Source organism: Petromyzon marinus, chromosome 48 (genome assembly GCF_048934315.1).
Source record: "Petromyzon marinus isolate PM22_M1 ecotype Great Lakes invasive population chromosome 48, UKy_Petmar_22M1.pri1.0, whole genome shotgun sequence".
NCBI classification, from domain to species: domain Eukaryota; kingdom Metazoa; phylum Chordata; class Hyperoartia; order Petromyzontiformes; family Petromyzontidae; genus Petromyzon; species Petromyzon marinus.
In genome coordinates this window covers 8,404,625-8,425,383 of record NC_133714.1, presented here as the reverse complement: position 1 = coordinate 8,425,383, position 20,759 = coordinate 8,404,625, and the positions used below count along the sequence as shown (strand labels likewise).

Below are 20,759 nucleotides of genomic sequence, written 5' to 3'. Positions count from 1 at the left end.
GGCTCCTCCCCCTTCTACCTGGCTCCTCCCCCTTCTACCTGGCCCCTCCCCCCTTCTACCTGGCTCCTCCCCCTTCTACCTGGCTCCTCCCCCTTCTACCTGGCTCCTCCCCACTAGCAGAAGTCTCACATTGTCTACTCCTCACCCATCCCCCTCTCTCGCCCTCCTGACACTCCCCTTTTTGCTTGGACCCCTTCCCGCAGTTGCCCCTCGTTGGCTCCCAGTAGTACCCCTCTACACATGTATGTTGAACGTATTTCGCACCGTGCGTAGCCAACCGTGCTAAGCAGAGGTGTGGAAAGCGGAGGGAGGTCAGCACTCCAGACAGCGCCCTCTGGTGGACGCATGCACGGAAGGAGTCGTTGGTGGACACTGATTCTTGCATTAACGTTAAAGCCATGCGATCCTTGAGGTATAATGTTAAGCACAATAGCTCTCCGTTAAGATGAATGGGACCGGACCAAACGAAACAACGCAAACGAGACGTAACAACGGAACAACAATGCATACAACAACACTAACGAGACTGAACAACGGAACAACAATGCATGCAACAACGCAAACGAGACTGAACAACGGAACAACAATGCATAAACAACGCTTACGAGACTGAACAACGGAACAACAATGCATACAACAACACTAACGAGACTGAACAACGGAACAACAATGCATACAACAACGCAAACGAGACTGAACAACGGAACAACAATGCATACAACAACGCATACGAGACGGAACAGCGGAACAACAATGCGTACAACAACACTAACGAGACTGAACAACGGAACAACAATGCATACAACAACGCTTACGAGATGGAACAGCGGAACAACAATGCATACAACAACACATACGGGACGGAACAACGGAACAACAATGCATACAACAACACTAACGAGACTGAACAACGGAACAACAATGCATACAACAACGCAAACGAGACTGAACAACGGAACAACAATGCATACAACAACGCATACGAGACGGAACAACGGAACAACAATGCATACAACAACACTAACGAGACTGAACAACGGAACAAAAATGCATACAACAACGCTTACGAGACTGAACAACGGAACAACAATGCCTACAACACCGCAAACGAGACTGAACAACGGAACAACAATGCGTACAACAACGCATACGAGACGGAACAACGGAACAACAATGCATACAACACCGCAAACGAGACGGAACAACGGAACAACAATGCGTACAACAACGCATACGAGACGGAACAACGGAACAACAATGCATACAACAATGCATACGAGACGGAACAACGGAACAACAATGCATACAACAATGCATACGAGACTGAACAACGGAACAACAATGCATACAACAACGCAAACGACGGAACAACGCAAACGAGACGTAACAAATGAGCAAAGGCGGTGTTCCGGTGACGCGTGAGACCGACGGGACAGACGGCGCGGTGCGAACGATACAGACAAAACAGAAACATTGCAAATGAGACAAACCAGAGGGAACAAGACAGACCAACAACACCATCAGAAGATTTTTGTAAATATGTAATTTTCGGCACCAAATCGTGGTGATCCAGTCGTGGGTGCCTGCCGATGACAGTTCAGAACCACGGAGAGCGCTCGTGGATAGAGAGTGTAGTAAAACACTAGCCCTACCCGTCTAGCCAACCAGACACACTAACACTAGCCCTACCTGTCTAGCCAACCAGACAAACTCACACTAACACTAGCCCTACCCGTCTAGTCAACCAGACACACTAACACTAGCCCTACCTGTCTAGCCAACCAGACACACTAACACTAGCCCTACCTGTCTAGCCAACCAGACACACTCACACTAACACTAGCCCTACCTGTCTAGCCAACCAGACACACTCACACTAACACTAGCACTACCTGTCTAGCCAACCAGACACACTAACACTAGCCCTACCCGTCTAGCCAACCAGACACACACACACTAACACTAGCCCTACCTGTCTAGCCAACCAGACACACTCACACTAACACTAGCCCTACCCGTCTAGCCAACCAGACAAACTCACACTAACACTAGCCCTACCTGTCTAGCCAACCAGACAAACTCACACTAACACTAGCCCTACCTGTCTAGCCAACCAGACACACTCACACTAACACTAACACTAGCCCTACCTGTCTAGCCAACCAGACACACTAACACTAGCCCTACCTGTCTAGCCAGCCAGACACACTCACACTAACACTAGCCCTCCCTGTCTAGTCAACCAGACACACTCACACTAAAACTAGCCCTACCCGTCTGGTCAACCAGACACACTAACACTAGCCCTACCTGTCTAGCCAACCAGACACACTCACACTAACACTAGCCCTACCCGTCTAGCCAACCAGACACACTCACACCAACACTAGCCCTACCTGTCTAGCCAACCAGACACACACACTAACACTATCCCTACCTGTCTAGCCAACCAGAAACACACTAACACTAGCCCTACCTGTCTAGCCAACCAGACACACTCACACTAACACTAGCCCTACCTGTCTAGCCAACCAGACACACTCACACTAACACTAGCCCTACCTGTCTAGGCAACCAGACACACTCACACTAACACTTGCCCGACCTGTCTAGCCAACCAGACACTAATACTAGCCCTACCCGTCTAGCCAACCGGACACACTCACACTAACACTAGCCCTACCCGTCTAGCCAAACAGATACATTCACACTAGCCCTACCTGTCTAGCCAACCAGACACACTCACACTAACGCTAGCCCTACCTGTCTAGACAACCATACACACACACAAACACTAGCCCTACCTGTCTAGCCAACCAGACACACTCACACTAACACTAGCCCAACCTGTCTAGCCAACCAGACACACTAACACTAGCCCTACCCGTCTAGCCAACCATACACACTCACACTAACACTAGCCCTACCCGTCTAGCCAACCAGATACACTCACACTAACACTAGCCCTACCTGTCTAGCCAACCAGACACACTCACACTAACACTAGCCCTATCTGTCTAGACAACCATACACACACACACTAACACTAGCCCTACCAGTCTAGCCAACCAGACACACACACTAACACTAGCCCTACCTGTCTAGACAACCATACACACACACTAACACTAGACCTACCTGTCTAGCCAACCAGACACACACACTAACACTAGCCCTACCTGTCTAGCCAACCAGACACACTCACACTAGCCCTACCCGTCTAGCCAACCAGACACACACACACTAACACTCGCCCTACCTGTCTAGCCAGCCAGACACACTAACACTAGCCCTACCTGTTAGCCAACCAGACACACTCACACTAGCCCTACCCATCTAGACAACTAGACACTCACACTAACACTAGCCCTACCTGTCTAGCCAACCAGACACACACACACACACTAACACTAGCCCTACCTGTCTAGCCAACCAGACACACACACACTAACACTAGCCCTACCTGTCTAGCCAATCAGACACACACACTAACACTAGCCCTACCTGTCTAGCCAACCAGACACACTCACACTAACACTAGCCCTACCTGTCTAGCCAACCAGACACACTAACACTAACACTAGCCCTACCTATCTAGCCAACCAGACACACACACTAACACTAGCCCTACCCGTCTAGCCAACCAGACACACACACTAACACTACCCCTACCTGTCTAGACAACCAGACACAATAACACTAGCCCTACCCGTCTAGCCAACCAGACACACTCACATGAACACTAGCCCTACCTGTCTAGCCAACCAGACACACTCACACTAACACTAGCCCTACCTGTCTAGCCAACCAGACACACTAACACTAACACTAGCCCTACCCGTCTAGACAGCCAGACACACACACTAACACTAGCCCTACCTGTCTAGCCAACCAGACACACTAACACTAACACTAGCCCTACCTGTCTAGCCAACCAGACACACTCACACTAACACTAGCCCTCCCTGTCTAGACAACCAGACACACACACTAACACTAGCCCTACCCGTCTAGCCAACCAGACACACTAACACTAACACTAGCCCTACCTGTCTAGCCAACCAGACACACTCACACTAACACTAGCCCTACCTGTCTAGCCAACCAGACACACTAACACTAGCCCTACCCGTCTAGCCAACCAGACACACACACACACACACACTAACACTAGCCCTACCCGTCTAGCCAACCAGACACACTAACACTAGCCCTACCCGTCTAGCCAACCAGACACACTCACACTAACACTAGCCCTACCCGTCTAGACAACCAGACACACTAACACTAGCCATACCCGTCTACCCAACCAGACACATTAACACTAGCCCTACCCATCTAGCCAACCAGACACACACACTAACACTAGCCCTACCCGTCTAGCCAACCAGACACACACACTAACACTAGCCCTACCTGTCTAGCCAACCAGACACACTAACACTAGCCCTACCTGTCTAGCCAACCAGACACTAACACTAGCCCTACCCGTCTAGCCAACCAGACACACTAACACTAGCCCTACCTGTCTAGCCAACCAGACACACTCACACTAACACTAGCCCTACCCGTCTAGCCAACCAGAATCTAGCATTACCACTCGCCCAGAACTGTCCCTCGGTCCACCTCTGCTGCCTCCCCGGCTATCTCCTGTTCACTCGTTGTGCAACGGCGTTGGCGGCGTTGGCGGCGATCGCTCCGAGTGGGCGCGAGGTACCGGGAAGAGCTTGAAGATCGGCAACGGCTTGAGGCGCGGTCCGCCCCGCCACGCGGGCAGCAGTGGCACGTGGAGGTCGCGTAGGTACTGGGAGAAGAGCACGATGAGAGCAATCGTCCTGGTGGGGGGGACAACGACCCAGTGGTGGCGTGTGAATAAAAGAGTGGGTAGGTAAGTGAGCGATCGAGGGAGTGCGGGGGCTGGGTTGGTGAGTGGATGAGTGACACGATACCAATCTGTGAAACACAGCAGCGCCTTCGTTCCGTTGTGACGATGATCGCTCTGCGTCGTAAACACGATGGCGCCAATGCCACGCGTGCTACAATACCACGTGTCGTGACGGGGTACTGCAAGATCCGACCGTGTCCGTCCAGTGCTAGCCGAGCTGGATTGGCTTTCGGTTTCTGAACGAATGCATTCTAAGGTCGCACTCATTACACGTAAAGTGCCTGCCACAAATTAACCACAATACCTCGCTGATCTCGTCAAGGAGCTATAAGCCATCATCACGCGAACTCCGCTGGTCATCCTCGCAGCAGCAGCTTTTGGCTAGCCGTCGAACAAAGACGGTCACTTTCAGATCCACTTCTGCGGCCGTCTGGAACGCTCTTCTGATATTAGGAAGCCACTGGAGCTATGCAACTTTTTTCTTTAGAATAATTTGTGTTTTTGTTTGTTGTCTTTCCCCTGCACCTCTGGTTAGCACGGTTGGCTACATACGGTGCGAAAGAAGTTGAATAAAGATATATAATCATCATTATTTATCAAGGTGGTCCACGTCGGTCGATTCACGGGCGTGTGAGACGCGTGGGGACCTTGGGGCTGAGTGCGCAGCTGGAGGGCGCCATGGTGGCGAGATGTTAACTACCTCGCCTAGTATACTGGAGGTTGTGGATTTTTCTCCGGGTCCTCCAGTTTTTCCCTCCACATTTAGAATCAACATCACGCGTTTAGAGTATTTGGCTGCTATTTCGATTCAAAGCTTTTGTGACTGCAGGGATTCCTATTCTTGGTCCTTTCGGTAAAGTCACGTAGAAGGGAAATAATAAAATAATAAAATGATTCTTTCCCTTCTACGTGACTTTACCGAAAGAACCAAGAATATTTGGCTGATATTACTTTCCACATGATAAGCTATTTCGTTGAGCTATCATTCGTGGTCAAGTCGCTTCTGAAAATGAGCTACATAGCTCAGTGGTCCTCCTACTGCACCCAACGCACGATCGCCAATTCGGTTCGATCTTCCCGGTGCGGCAATCGGGCAACTTGGTTTTCGCTTGCAACCGGCGAGTTGCTTACAAGGCGCGAGAGTTTGAGCAATGGGTTGCGAGCAGGCGCCGCGACGGGCCCGACTCCCTCGCCGTGCCCGGGCGACGATGGTCCCGGCCGTTTGCGGTCGGCGCCCTTCACCGGGCTCGTCGCCCGTCGTGGCTGCGAGTGTGCGACCGGTCGCTACGATCTGCGATCCACCCGAACGCGACCGGCCGCTCGGACGCGGAACAGAGGTCTGGTGTCATCACCGGACAGCTCACAAAAGTGAATTCTTTTTTTTTTTTACCCAATGAAGCCCCCAAGGGGTGGAGCCGCGGCGGTGCGATGGACCGCGGGCACTGCAGTTTGGCTCCGCGGCTACATCGGCGAACCTACCGCGACCTCCTCGTGGACCTCCTCGCGGCCCGATGACCCGCAAACTCACATGCAGGCCACGCCCCAGTGGTGGCCGGCGCTGGTGGCGGCCGAGCGCACGAGCGACAGGCCGATGAGCGCCACGGTGGGCGCGATGGAGAGCGGCCCCACCAGGCGCAGCAGCCAGCCCATCGCGCCCGAGCAGCCGAGCAGCATCTGGAAGCATGAGGCCACCATGATGGCGCCCTGCAGCTGTAGCGGTAGAGGGAGGGAGGGAGGTGAGTGGATAGGGAGATTGAGGAGAGGGTGAGACAGGGCAGAGAGAGTGGCGCGGAGGGGGGGAGAGGAGGAGAAGGGCAGAGTGAGCAATGGAGAGGGAGACAGGAGAGGGAATGATAGATTCGTGATAGAGGGAGAGATGGAGCGGTGAGTTGATGGCAGATGGTGAGGAAAGAGGCCGAGCGGTAAACTTCCTATGATGATCAAGATGATCATGGTTAACGATCACGAGATGATTATGACGACGACGACGATGATGATGATGACGGTAACGATGAGAGGATTACAACGACGACGACGATCATGGCAACATCAGTGAGGTCACCACGACAACGATCACGGCAGCGATTGCGAGCTGATCACGACGATGGCGTTCACCAACCTCGCAGATCCGAGCCTGCCAGGAGATGGCGGTGGGCGACGCCGCCGTGTGGTTGAGTCCCGGGGGGGGCCACCCCCCCCCCTGACCCGGCGGGGCTGCCCCCCCCTCGGCCCCCGCCTCCTCGCAGCGCCACTCGGGCAGGGAGAGCAGTGCGACGCTGGGCACCACGAATGTGAAGGTGCCACCCTGCACGATGGGCAGCCTGCACAAGGTGGTGGGGGGTGGTGGTGGGGGGGCAGCGGCAGAGGGCACCACGCGACGTTAGCTGCCGCCCGGCAATGTTTATTGACCTTTGCGAACGTTTAGCAACGTTCCCCGACGTTTAGCCAACGTTTCGCCAACGATTGTGAACGTTCAGCCAACGTTCAGCCAACGTTCAGCGACGATTGCCAACGTTCACCAACGTTGAGCTAACGTTCGCCAACGTTCACTAAACATTCGCCGACCGCGGCCAGACGATTTCCACAGAGGGACAAGCAGCTGGTCGGAGGCCCCCTGGGCCAGGGCCGCTGCTCCGGGTGCACACGCCACGCGGCTGCTCTTCGAGGGCCTCGCTTCACGACGTCCTTTGTCACGGACCGCCGTCTCGCGATGACGACGAAGCAGGCCTTCGTCACAGACCGCCGCCTCGCCGTCACCGTGATGAAGGACGTCGTGAAGTGAGGCCTTCGTGACGGACCGGCGTCTCGCGATGACGACGAAGCGGGCCTTCGTCACAGACCGCCGTCTCGCCGTCACCGTGATGAAGGACGTCGTGAAGTGAGGCCTTCTTCACGGACTGCCGCCTCGCGATGACGACGAAGCGGGCCTTAATCACGGACCGCTGTCACGTCGTCACCGTGATGAAGGACGTCGTGAAGTGAGGCCTGCGTGACGGACCGCCGTCTCAACCGTCACCGTGATGAAGGACATCGTGAAGTGAGGCCTTCTTCTCGGACCGCCGTGTCGCCGTCACCACGACGCGTTGTGGATCCTGAAATCGTGAGGGTCGTTTTCTCTTTTTTTGTGTGCCGAAATTCGATTAAAAAAATGGCTCCGCTTGTTATTTTGCTTTGCCTCCCCGGGGCTAACAAACTGTGCTCAGAGACGTTTTGTTACGTAATATAAAGTACGTAAGCATTTTAATTACAATGAAGACTTCATTATTTTATTAAAAGTATTTTTTAATACTCCAAAAATTAATCGCGGTTGTGCGATCTTTAGCCCTTCTGCCCCCTCCCCACAAAAACCACAGATGTTACAGAATTGGTGCGCTGAAGAGGATATCACAGAACGACTTCTGAGATCCCTTAGAATATTTTACACACCGCACCAGGTACTCAATTGAGCCTGAGTCGACCTAGGGGGAGGACCAGGACCGGTTCAAATGATCATCACCGGTGTTGGACCGTGAGCGGGAATCGAACTCGGATCATCAGCTTCGTAGCGCAGCGCGCTAACCGCTACACTACCGCTCCCCACACACATACACACACACACTGTTGACAATAATCCTACAGCTACAGATGATTCAAGCCCCATGGCCATGCACCCCAGATCCCCCCCTCCCATCACGTGGGGTCTTAATCCCCCCCCCCCCGGCAATGGCTGAGACCCCTGCTGCACAGAGGAGCCATTCATGGGCCCCCAGGCATGGGATCAGCAGGGGGGGGGGTTAGCATAGCCAAAGGGGTTCATAATGGCCGTGTCTTTCAGAGTCTGTAAAGAGGATATAATTATGGCCTGAGTACAAAGGTGGAGGAGACCCGGACGCCGATCCTGCACCGCTAAGACCCTGGGCTCCAGTCCGAGTTTTAGCAGCCGCCCACGGTTATACACCGGGGCCTTCGTTCACTGAATTGGTGGCTCAGCCTCGTCATGAGTACCTTGCATCGAGAGCCATAGGCATAGAGAGCCAAAGGCATAGAGACCTATAGGCATAAAGACCTATAGGCATGGAGAGCCATAGGCATAGAGACCCATAGGCATGGAGAGCCATAGGCATGGAGAGCCATAGGCATAGAGACCCATAGGCATAGAAACCTATAGGCATAGAGACCCATAGGCATAGAAACCTATAGGCATAGAGACCCATAGGCATGGAGAGCCATAGGCATAGAGACATATAGGCATAGAGACCCATAGGCATGGAGAGCCATAGGCATAGAAACCTATAGGCATAGAGACCCATAGGCATAGAAACCTATAGGCATAGAGACCCATAGGTATAGAGACCCAGAGGCATAGAGACCCATAGGCATAGAGACCCATAGGCATAGAAACATGTAGGCATAGAGACCCATAGGCATAGAAACCTGTAGGCATAGAGACCCATAGGCATAGAGACCCATAGGCATGGAGAGCCATAGGCATAGAAACCTATAGGCATAGAGACCCATAGGCATAGAGACCCATAGGCATAGAGACCTATAGGCATAGAGACCCATAGGCATGGAGATCCATAAGCTCGCATCGGGAGACTGGTAGACTTACATTGCGACTCACATATTTATATAAAGAGCCATAGAATTAAAGAGAGACCCGTAGATTTGCATCAAGACCCGTAGACTTATATAGAGACCCATAGAATTACAGAGACACCCGTAGACTTACATTGACACCAATATAGACTTACACTACCGGGAAAGCATCCCTAACTGGAATATAATTTGTGTGAATAAAAGTTAAAAATAAAACTTAAAAATATAAACTGATCACGAGAATGACTGACTGTGCGTGTCCTTCTGAATGTCGTGAAGCCAGGGACGTGACCTGACCTATCCCGACCAGCCAAATAATGTCTGGGTGATGCTGGCGTTATTATTGATGATAGTGGTGGTAGTGGTGGTGTTGATTATGTCTCTGTGTACGGGCACTGCGGCAGCAACGCGTTAACCGCAGAGGCCCTGCGGTGGATTCACGAATAACTCGGTCGCAGTCTCTCGTGACAACAGCCACGTTTGTCTTCGGCCTTCCGCTACGCTTCCTCAATGTCATGGTTCACGATCGCGGGCTCTGACCTCTCCGCTGCGTCGTGATTGGAGACGAAGCCAGCTGTCGAGCCAAGTCCACCCATTTATTTTTGGGGCGGGAGCCTCTGCCGCACAATGGCCACCCAAAGCGCCATCAACATCTGTCTGTGCACACGTACTGACGGACGTAAAGCAACGCCACCATCCCTGCCCAGCGCGTGCAATGATTGTGATGCACCATCTACAGCCCAGTTTCTGAATCCACATTGGGAGCGTCGCGTTCCATTACGCCACCATGCTCTCAGCAGGTGAGAACCCTCTCGCGGCCTCCGTGGCGTCCATCGGCAGCGCGTCATCTGTTGACCGAGTGCATCGGTGGTTCAAGCCCTAACCCCGGGATGAGTTTTTTTTGTTTTTATTCGGAGCCATACCCCCTGGCTCGCCAGGAAAGGGCAGTGCAGCACAGTGTGGACTCCCATCTGTTTCATCTGCATGGGAAACAGTGTTTGCCCCCACCGGCTTTCCTCTGGGTCGCTCTGGTTACCTCCTTCACGTAAAAAAAAACACTCGTTATTATTTCGATGAAAACTACCGTCATGTACACAGGACAGCAGAGCTTGGGATGGGGTGGGGCGGGGGGGAGGGGAGGGGTGAGGATTTGGTGCCGGCTCATGGATATGATTCGAGACTGAAGGAACCAACGTAGCCACACCCCTCCTGCCCGCACAGAGCGATGTCCTTGAGGCCCGTCGAGGCTTCCCGCGTAAGCAGAGGGCAGGGCATGCGTGTAATTGTCCACGGGTGGTGGGGGGGGGGGGGATGGAAGAGGACGCGAGACCGCAGCACCGGATTTGGAACCGCCCTGGGGCACCGCTGCACGAGGAACCGCGTTTAGAGATGCGGTTGGAGCGCCGCCAAAGGGAGCGTGTGGGGTGCGGGGGAGAGCCCAGGCCACGAGACGTTCCCACCCCCTCGCTAGCTGACGACCGGCACTGCATGGGGTGGATCGACCCGTACCATCCACTCATCCCGCGCATCCATCACGAACACCTGCTCATCCCTCGCATCCATCACTACCATCCACTCATCCCTCGCATCCATCACTACCATCCACTCATCCCTCTCATCCATCACTACCATCCACTCATCCCTCTCATCCATCACTACCATCCACTCATCCCTCGCATCCGTCACTACCATCCACTCATCCCTCTCATCCATCACTACCATTCACTCATCCCTCTCATCCATCTATCCCTCTCATCCATCACAACTGTCCAATCAAACATCTCAAACGAGTGGTGACACGGGGCTCATTTTCCGTTTACAGCCCTGTTGCCACAAAGTGGTGTCTACTTTTTCGACCCTGGAGGCAGGTATGATGGGTTGAGTCAACCCCTCCCCCACCAACCAGGACTTGAAACTCACGACCATCTGATTGCCAGCCACCATCACTCTGGTCCACGAGTCCATCGCATCCATCGCCACAAACAAAAGCCTCTCTCGAATCCATCACCGACCTTCGTCCTTCAAAACTACCTCTCACATGCACGTGTGCTTAGTTTGTCATTCTTCCCCCGCACCTCCGATTAGCACGGTTGGCCACGTACGCGCTGAAGAAGTTCAACGTACGCAGGTACATAACAAGCGAATGTATATTTAAACGTCTAATTTTAAATCATTGCAGTTTTACGTCATCAGTTTTTCTTCCGATTGTGAACATCATCGAAACGAAGCTGCAAAAATTAAATAAAATATACAAGTGCCAAGGCTCCCACAAGGCCATGGGGGAGGGCGTGGGGAACAGTTTGGCGCCAGCTATCATAGAGCGCGGTTGCGTCACTACAGTTCTCTGCGGTGAGTAAAATGTCTTTAAAAAGACATAAGCCACGATCTATCCACTGCTCGATGAAGGCCTCCCCAAATCATCGCCATCTCTAACGGTCATACCATGTGAAACCGCATCTACCTTACCCTCGCCCCTACCCCCTCACCTGACACGCACCTCACCTGACGCTCACCCCGCACCTGACCCTCGCCTGACCCCTACCCGCTCACCTGACCCTCACCCCCTAAACTGAATCTCACCCGACACCCATCCGCACCCCCTCACCTGACACCCACCTCCTAACTTGACCCTCAACCCCTCACCTGACCTTTACCCTTCCCCCCCCCCCGCACTGCCCTCGCCACCCCCCCCTCTCCTCACCTGATCCCGATGGTGGCCTGCAGCAGAGTGCACATCCCGGACACGAAGAGGATGGTGCTGATGAGGTGGCTGCGCACGTCGTCGCCCGGCTGCCCGGGAGGAACGCAGAGGAACCGCGACAGCAGCAGCGGGATGGCCACGAGGCCCCCCATGGCCGTCACGCAATGCTGCCCCCCACCAGGTGGTGACGCGGGAAGGGGGGGGGGGCGGGGAGAAGGGGGCCGGGGGCAGAGTCACGGTAAGGGGTTTGGTAGGATTTTGCCGGGCGGTGGTGATGGCGGTGGTGGTAGTGGTGGCGGCGGCGGTGGGGACAATGGTGGTGGTGGCGTTGGTAGCGGTGGTAGTAGTCGTGGCGATGGTGCCAGTGGTGGTAATGGTAGCGGTGACAATGGTGGCGGTAGTGGCGGTGATGGCGGTGGTGACGGTGGCTGTGGTGGCGGTGGTGGCGATGGTGGTGGTGGCATTGGTAGCGGCGATGGTGCCAGTGGTGGTAATGGTAGCGGTGACAATGGTGGCGGTGGTGTCGGTGATGGCGGTGGTGACGATGGCGGCGGTGGTGGTGGTGACAGTTATGGTGGTGGCTATGCTGCTGCACGTGGCTGCTTGCAGTGATCCAGCACTCTTGAGGCAGCAGCAAGGGTTGGTGGATCACACACAGACTGGTGTTGTGAAACTCCCTTCCCGTGGGTGTCTGGATCTGCCAGGAAGCAGTACAGCAGATTTGGACTAATCTACATCTGGGTTAGAAATATTAAATAGCAGTGGATTTCAAACCCTCGATACTGAATAGTAAAATCTGAAGGCGAAATAATTGATAATAGCTTGGGTAGGGTTAGGGATCAGGGATCGAAGGGTATTGCCAGGGATAGGGGGTTCGGGTCGGGGTTAACATTGGTGCTAGGTTTAGACCGATGGGTTCTGGTTATTTGTGGATTTTTTGCCAACCGGAGGTGAACATGCGCGAGGAAACATCCGTAGCGGACATGGAGCCTGCGTGCAGGCCGAAGGTGGATCACTCCATCGTGTTGCCCCGGAAAGATGGCGACAGCTTGGGGGTTGGAGGCCCTTCATCCAGCAGTGGATTGATCATGGCTTCTGCTGCTGCCGCCGCCGCCGCTGATGATGATATTTGGTGATGAGGGGTAGCGTTTAAACTTGAGGGAGGTTGGGTACTGGTGCCATGAGGAGGTGGATGAGGTGATGGTTGCAGTTAGGGGCCGTCCATAAATGACGTCACGCTATTTTGGAGGATTTTTGACCCCCCCCCCCCTTCGTCACACGACGTTACAAAAAGTCAGACCCCCCCCCTCAAATATGACGTCACAAAGCTCTGCCACCCCCAAACAAAATAAAAAATGCTTCAAATCGCTTTAAACTATTGTCATTGTAGTGCGTATTTAATGTGGCGCTGCACTCTGATGTTGTAGGAGAAAACATTTATTAAAAAGTCTATTTAATTAAGTTAGAACGTGTTGTCTATATTTATTTAAAGTTGTGCGTTTTGATGTGACGTCACATTTCTCAACCCCCCCAGGTGCGTGACGTCATTTATGGACGGCCCCTTATGATAAAGATGGCTGGTGCCATGAAGAGGTGAATGAGGTGATGGTTGCAGATGTGATGAAGATGGCTGGTGCCATGAAGAGGTGGACGAGGTGATGGTTGCAGATGTGATGAAGATGGCTGGTGCCATGAGGAGGTGGACGAGGTGATGGTTGCAGTTGTGATAAAGATGGCTGGTGCCATGAAGAGGTGGACGAAGTGATGGTTGCAGTTGTGATGAAGATGGCTGGTGTCATGAGGAGGTGGACGAGGTGATGGTTGCAGTTGTGATGAAGATGGCTGGTGTCATGAAGAGGTGGACGAGGTGATGGTTGCAGTTGTGATGAAGATGGCTGGTGCCATGAAGAGGTGGACGAGGTGATGGTTGCAGTTGTGATGAAGATGGCTGGTGTCATGAAGAGGTGAATGAAGAGGTGGCTGCAGTTGTGATAAAGATGGCTGGTGTCATGAGGAGGTGAATGAAGAGGTGGCTGCAGTTATGACAAAGATGGCTGGTGCCATGAGGAGGTGGACGAGGTGATGGTTGCAGTTATGATGAAGATGGCTGGAGCCATGAGGTGAATTAGGTGATGGTTGCATTTGTAATAAAGATGGCTGGTGTCATGAAGAGGTGGACGAGGAGGTGGTGGCTGGCGCTGCATAGTCGCACCTGCAGGCCAAGGAGCATGCAGAGAGGCCATGGAGGCGAGTCCAGAATGGAGTAGGCGAGCGCGGACGAGGGGGTGACCTGGGCACAAAGACAAAGATCCCCCGTGTAGCCTGTGACAGCCTGTTGAGGCAAGTGCTGTTAGCGAGCGCCTACTGATACTCCTGCTCCGTTGTGGAGTGACTCATGCTGCCGGCTATGGCTGCAAAGTTTGGTCGTACATGTTATGTGTATCGTTTATTGTTCAATTTGAATCACAGTTCCTATGATCACTGTTACATTGATTTCATAGCTTTGTTTTGGTGATTTTGAAAACGTTTTGGCTTAGCCGTGTCTGTTTGTTGTAGTACAGAGTTAGCCTGATAACTTTAATCTAAATTGTCTTATGGTTGTTATTGTTTGACTTGCATCCCACTGGGATTTTTTTGCACGCAGCGTTGATGTACGGTGTTTTTTTCTGGAAGACTTTTGCTGGGTTTTTTTCCTGGATTTTCTCTGTTGCGCGTAGTCACTTTAAGATGTTTTCTTGTTCGTGTTTTTGTTTTGTTGCGGTTGCACCCGAGTCAAGAGCCGCATGGCTCACAGGGTTATACCTAATACATGAAACTGAAATGAAACTGAAGGCCGGCAACAGCACACGAGGGGGTTTGTGGCCAGCACCACGCCCCAGTGGCGATGTTTACACACCGCACCAGGCACTCATTTGAGGCTGGGTCGACCTAGGGGAGGAGACCCAGGACCGCTTGAGATAATCGTCACGAGGTGTTGGCCGCGAGTGAGAATCTCACTGTGCCACAACACGGTTACAACCACAACAGCAGCCGCCGCCGTTCGCCATTAAGCGGCGGTGACGTTACCACGGGGCCGGTGCCAGGCTAGGTGCACTTTGACGCCACGGGAGGTGTCTAAGGCTCGCTGGCAGGAGGGTAACGGGACAGGCCCGGGTGCCGTGGGCTGGCTCACTGGCAGATGCACCAGCTGTGTACTCTGCTGTGCCAACTCGCTGCGTTTTAGCCGCCCGGCGCTCCGCTCGTTGTTGTGAGCGACGCTCTTCCGCCCTCCGTTGTTGTTGGAGGGCGACTACCTCCAACTGCCCAGTAGCATCCTTCACGAGCCTCCTCCACAGAGGCCGATCTTGCCACCGCTGGTACCAGTCATCGGCAAGTCCACTCAGCTCCACGTCCTCCTGTACCACATCACTCCATCTCTTCTCTAGCCCGTGCCGCGCCCGCTTAGCCCCCTCAATCCGGCCGAACAAAAGCTGTTTCGGCATGCGGTGGCTGGGTCATGTAGCCCGCATTCCCAGCCACGGGGGTACACGCACAGGTATATACATACACACAGGTAAGGCCGTAGCCATGGAGTCAACATTGGGGGGACCAAATCTTCCAGGGTGTCTGGGGGTCCCAACAGACAAATATCTACATTTGAAAACTCATTTCCTGCCTAAAATATAAAAAAATCACTAACACATGTGATGGACTTTTTATTTATGTTTTACAATAATGTCTAATAGTGTATTGTTGTATTACATTGCTCTATTTTTTTTATTTTTTACCATTTCTTGTTTCATTGTATGTAATGGCAGAGATTAGGGATTAATAAAGTACAAACATAACCACAATCATATAAACATAAATATGTGCATTGATTTATATGAAGACAAGTGCAGATATTGTGGCCAAGGTTTAGCAAAACATATTTTTTATTTACATTGCAAAGCAATTATTATTTTTTAGCAAATAATTTGGGGGGGACATTTTGAGCATATTTGTATAATTACGGCCTTGCACATAGGTGTACACATGCGTACAATGCAACAGGTACAAAGACCCCCCCCCCCCCCCCGTAGCCTGAGCGAGTAGCACCTATGCAGGCCGGCACGGCACACGAGGGGGTGGGTGGCCAGCTACCACGCCCGGCCGCCTTTGTCTCCCCAGTGGCGATGAGCGGAATCGAACTCGGGTGGCCAGGTTCGTAGCGCAGCGCGCTAACCGCTGCACTACCGCTCCCCACTACACACGCGATCCGATACACACACACAAGTATACACACACACACGTAGACATACACAAGTATACACACACACACAAGTATACACACACAAGTATACACACACACAAGTATACACACATACACAAGTATACACACAAGTATACACACACACGTATACACACACACAAGTAGACACACACACACGTAGACACACACACAAGTACACACACACAAGTATACACACAATTATACACACACAAGTACACACACACACAAGTATACACACACAAGAATACACACACAAGTATACACACACAAGTATACACACACACACAAGTAGACACACACAAGTATACACACACAAGTATACACACACATACACAAGTAGACACACACAAGTATACACACACACAAGTAGACACACACACAAGTATCCACACACAAGTGTACACACACACACATGTAGACACACACACAAGTATCCACACACAAGTGTACACACATACACAAGTATACACACACAAGTATACACGCAAGTATACACACAAGTGTACACATATTCACAAGTATACACACACACAAGTATACACACAAGTATACACACACACAAGTATACACACACAAGTATACACACACACAAGTACACACACACACAAGTATCCACACACACACAAGTGTACACACACACAAGCATACACACACAAGTATCCACACACACACAAGTGTACACACACACAAGCATACACACACAAGTATCCACACACACACAAGTAAACACACACAAGTATCCACACACACACAAGTATACACACATAAGTATACACACACAAGTATACACACACAAATATCCACACACACACAAGTGTACACACACACACAAGTATACACACACACAAGTAGACACACACACAAGTATACACACACACACAAGTATACACACACAAGTAAACACACACACAAGTATCCACACACACACAAGTATACACACACATAAGTATACACACACACAAGTATACACACACAAATATCCACACACACACAAGTGTACACACACACACAAGTATACACACACACAAGTAGACACACACACAAGTATATACACACACACACACAAGTATACACACACAAGTATACACACACAAGTATCCACACACACACAAGTATACACACAAGTATACACACACACACAAGTGTACACACACACAAGTAGACACACAGCTGCATAACGCAGCATAGTTGCCAATACAGGTGCACGGCTAAATCTATGATCCTAGGGCCCTGGTTCATGGTTCCAGGTCCCTGGTCTCAGGAGCCTGGTTCCGGGTCCCGGATCTCTGGTCTCAGATCCCTGGTCCCAGGTCCCTGGTTCCTGATCTCAGGTTCCTGGTCTCAGGTCCGGGTCCCAGGTCCCTGGTTCCTCATCTCAGGTTCCTGGTCCCAAGTGTCAGGTCCCCGGTGCCAGGTTCCTGGTCCTAGGTGCCAGGTCCCAGGTGCTAGGTTCCCGGTTCCAGGTGCTAGGTTCTTGGTCCCAGGTCCCAGGTTCCTGGTCCCAGGTGCTAGGTTCCCGGCCCCAGGTTCCTGGTCCCAGGTGCTAGGTTCCTGGTCCCAGGTGCCAGGTCCCGGGTGCCAGGTTCCTGGTCCCAGGTGCTAGGTTCCCAGATGCCAGGTTCCTGGTCCCAGGTACTCACCGAGGGGGGGCTACTGACGGAGGGAAGCTTTAGCGCAGGGTGCTGACGGTCTCCGCCTCTTCCCGGGACACCCGGCATCGTGTCTGCGCGTGTCTGCGCGTGTCTCTCTGTCTCAGCGTCTCGTTGAGTCTCTCTGTGTGTCCCTCCCGCCGTGTCTCTGTGTGAACTCCCCGTGTCTGCGCGTGTCTCTCTGTCTCAGCGTCTCGTTGAGTCTCTCTGTGTGTCTCTCCCGCCGTGTCTCTGTGTGAACTCCCCGTGTCTGCGCGTGTCTCCGCGTGTCTCTCTGTCTCAGCGTCTCGTTGTGTCTCTCTGTGTGTCCCTCCCGCCGTGTCTCTGTGTGAACTCCCCGTGTCTCCGCGTGTCTCTCTGTCTCAGCGTCTCGTTGAGTCTCTCTGTGTGTCTCTCCCGCCGTGTCTCTGTGTGAACTTCCCGTGTCTCCGCGTGTCTCTCTGTCTCAGCGTCTCGTTGAGTTTCTCCCTCTGTTTGTGTCTCCCGCCGTGTCTCTGTGTGAACTCCCCGTGTCTCCGCGTGTCTCCGCGTGTCTCTCTGTCTCAGCGTCTCGTTGAGTCTCTCTGTGTGTGTGTCTCGCCGTGTCTGTGTGAACTCCCCGTGTCTCCGCGTGTCTGCGCGTGTCTCTCTGTCTCAGCGTCTCGTTGAGTCTCTCTCTCTGTGTGTCTCCCGCCGTGTCTCTGTGTGAACTCCCCGTGTCTGCGCGTGTCTCTCTGTCTCAGCGTCTCGTTGAGTCTCTCTGTGTGTCCCTCCCGCCGTGTCTCTGTGTGAACTCCCCGTGTCTCCGCGTGTCTCTCTGTCTCAGCGTCTCGTTGAGTCTATCTGTGTGTCCCTCCCGCCGTGTCTCTGTATGAACTCCCCGTGTCTGCGCGTGTCTCTCTGTCTCAGCGTCTCGTTGAGTCTCTCTCTGTGTGTGTGTCCCGCCGTGTCTCTGTGTGAACTCCCCGTGTCTGCGCGTGTCTCTCTGTCTCAGCGTCTCGTTGAGTCTCTCTCTGTGTGTGTCCCTCCCGCCGTGTCTCTGTGTGAACTCCACGTGTCTGCGCGTGTCTCCGCGTGCCTCTCTGTCTCAGCGTCTCGTTGAGTCTCTCTGTGTGTCCCTCCCGCCGTGTCTCTGTGTGAACTCCCCGTGTCTGCGCGTGTCTCAGTGTGTCTCACCGTGTCTGCGCGTGTCTACCCGTGTTCATCTCAGCGTGGCTGAGTGAGTGTGTGTGTCTCTCTCTCTCTCTCTGCCTCTGTGAGTCTCAATATGTCTCAGTGTGTCTCTGCGTGCCTGTCTCCTTGGGTCTCTAACGTATCACTCAATGTGTGCCATTGTTTTACGTCTTCTTCTCTGTCTATGTCTCGATACGTCTAAGCGTGCCCCGTCTGCCGGTGTCTTTGAACGTGTCAATTATCCAGAACTTTTTTTGCGACTCCCTGTCTTCGTGTCTGTCCCTACGCGTGTCCGTCGACGCGTCCGTGTCTAAATGTGTACAAGCGGGGATGTCTCCTCGGTGGTGTCTCCCGTGCGTCTGTACCTGTCTCGGTATATCTCTCTGTTGTGAGTGTGTCCACGTGTCTCTCGGTGTGTCTGTGCTCCGTGCGCCCCGTCGAGTCTCCACGTGTCTCTCTCGTTGAGTCTCTGCGTGTCTCCACGTGTTCGTGTCGTCAAGTCTCCACGTGTCTCTCTCGTTGAGTCTCTGCGTGTCTCCACGTGTCTCTCTCGTTGAGTCTCTGCGTGTCTCCACGTGTCTCTCTCGTTGAGTCTCCAGGTGTCTCGTCAAGTCTCCGCGTGTCTCCACCTGTGTGTCTCGTCGTGTCTCCACCTGTCTCTCTCGTTGAGTCTCTGCGTGTCTCCACCTGTCCCTCTCGTTGAGTCTCTGCGTGTCTCCACCTGTCCCTCTCGTTGAGTCTCTGCGTGTCTCGTTGAGTCTTTGCGTGTCTCCACGTGTCCGTGTCGTCAAGTCTCCACGAGTCTCCACCTGTGTGTCTCCACGTGTCTCCGCGTCTCTGTCTCGTCGAGTCTCCTCGTGTCGCCGTGTGACTCGTCGTGTCTCCTCCCTGTCTCGTGGGAGGGAGCGCGTGACCCCCTGTGGAGGGGGGGTGGGAGGGGGGGTACTTTGATGGCAGCTCACATAAAGTAATTATGAATGAACAATTTCGATTTAAAGCTTTCGTGACTGCAAGGATTCATCTTCTTTGGTTCTTTCGGTAAAGTCACGTTGAATGAGAATAAAATAATTAATTGATAAAATAAAATAACACAATAAAATTCTCACGACGTTTCGGCCACAACACAAGCGGCCTTCATCAGGTGAAGGGACGAGACTGTCTGGAGGACAGCGCTGAAGCGAAAAAGCCACGCTCAGATCGCGACCTTTAAGCTGTGTGAGAAGAAACAAAGCGCCTTGACAAAGGACTTTAACATAGCTATTTCTGTGACCAGTTACAAGCTAATCACTCAGCTATTTCAATGCTAAATTCTATGCTAATTCCTTTGTCAAGGGGTGCCTCTGCAGATGTGTATGCTTTAACTTTAACATAGCCATTTCTATGACCAGTCACAAGCTAAGCACTCAGCCATTTCAATGCTAAATTCTATGCTAATTCCTTTGTCAAGGCGCTTTGTTTCTTCTCACACAGCTTAAAGGTCGTGATCTGAGCGTGGCTTTTTCGCTTCAGCGCTGTCCTCCAGACAGTCTCGTCCCTTCACCT

General features: G+C 52.7%; 1 protein-coding gene across 1 annotated transcript in view; it reads right to left on the bottom strand.

Moving 5' to 3' along the window:
• The window catches only part of LOC116952678 (solute carrier family 23 member 1-like), a 40,208-nt gene extending 20,131 nt beyond the window's left edge, over window positions 1-20,077 (bottom strand). Inside the window, exons 1-6 of the mRNA XM_032972258.2 lie at window positions 18,057-20,077; window positions 14,377-14,454; window positions 12,165-12,331; window positions 7,005-7,206; window positions 6,414-6,595; window positions 4,718-4,835 (exon numbers count right to left, since the gene is read on the bottom strand). Coding sequence (XP_032828149.2) covers window positions 4,718-4,835; window positions 6,414-6,595; window positions 7,005-7,206; window positions 12,165-12,331; window positions 14,377-14,454; window positions 18,057-18,134 — 825 coding nt within the window. The 5' untranslated portion in view covers window positions 18,135-20,077. The remainder of the gene's footprint in view (window positions 1-4,717; window positions 4,836-6,413; window positions 6,596-7,004; window positions 7,207-12,164; window positions 12,332-14,376; window positions 14,455-18,056) is intronic.
• Between the last annotated feature and the right edge of the window lie 682 nt (window positions 20,078-20,759).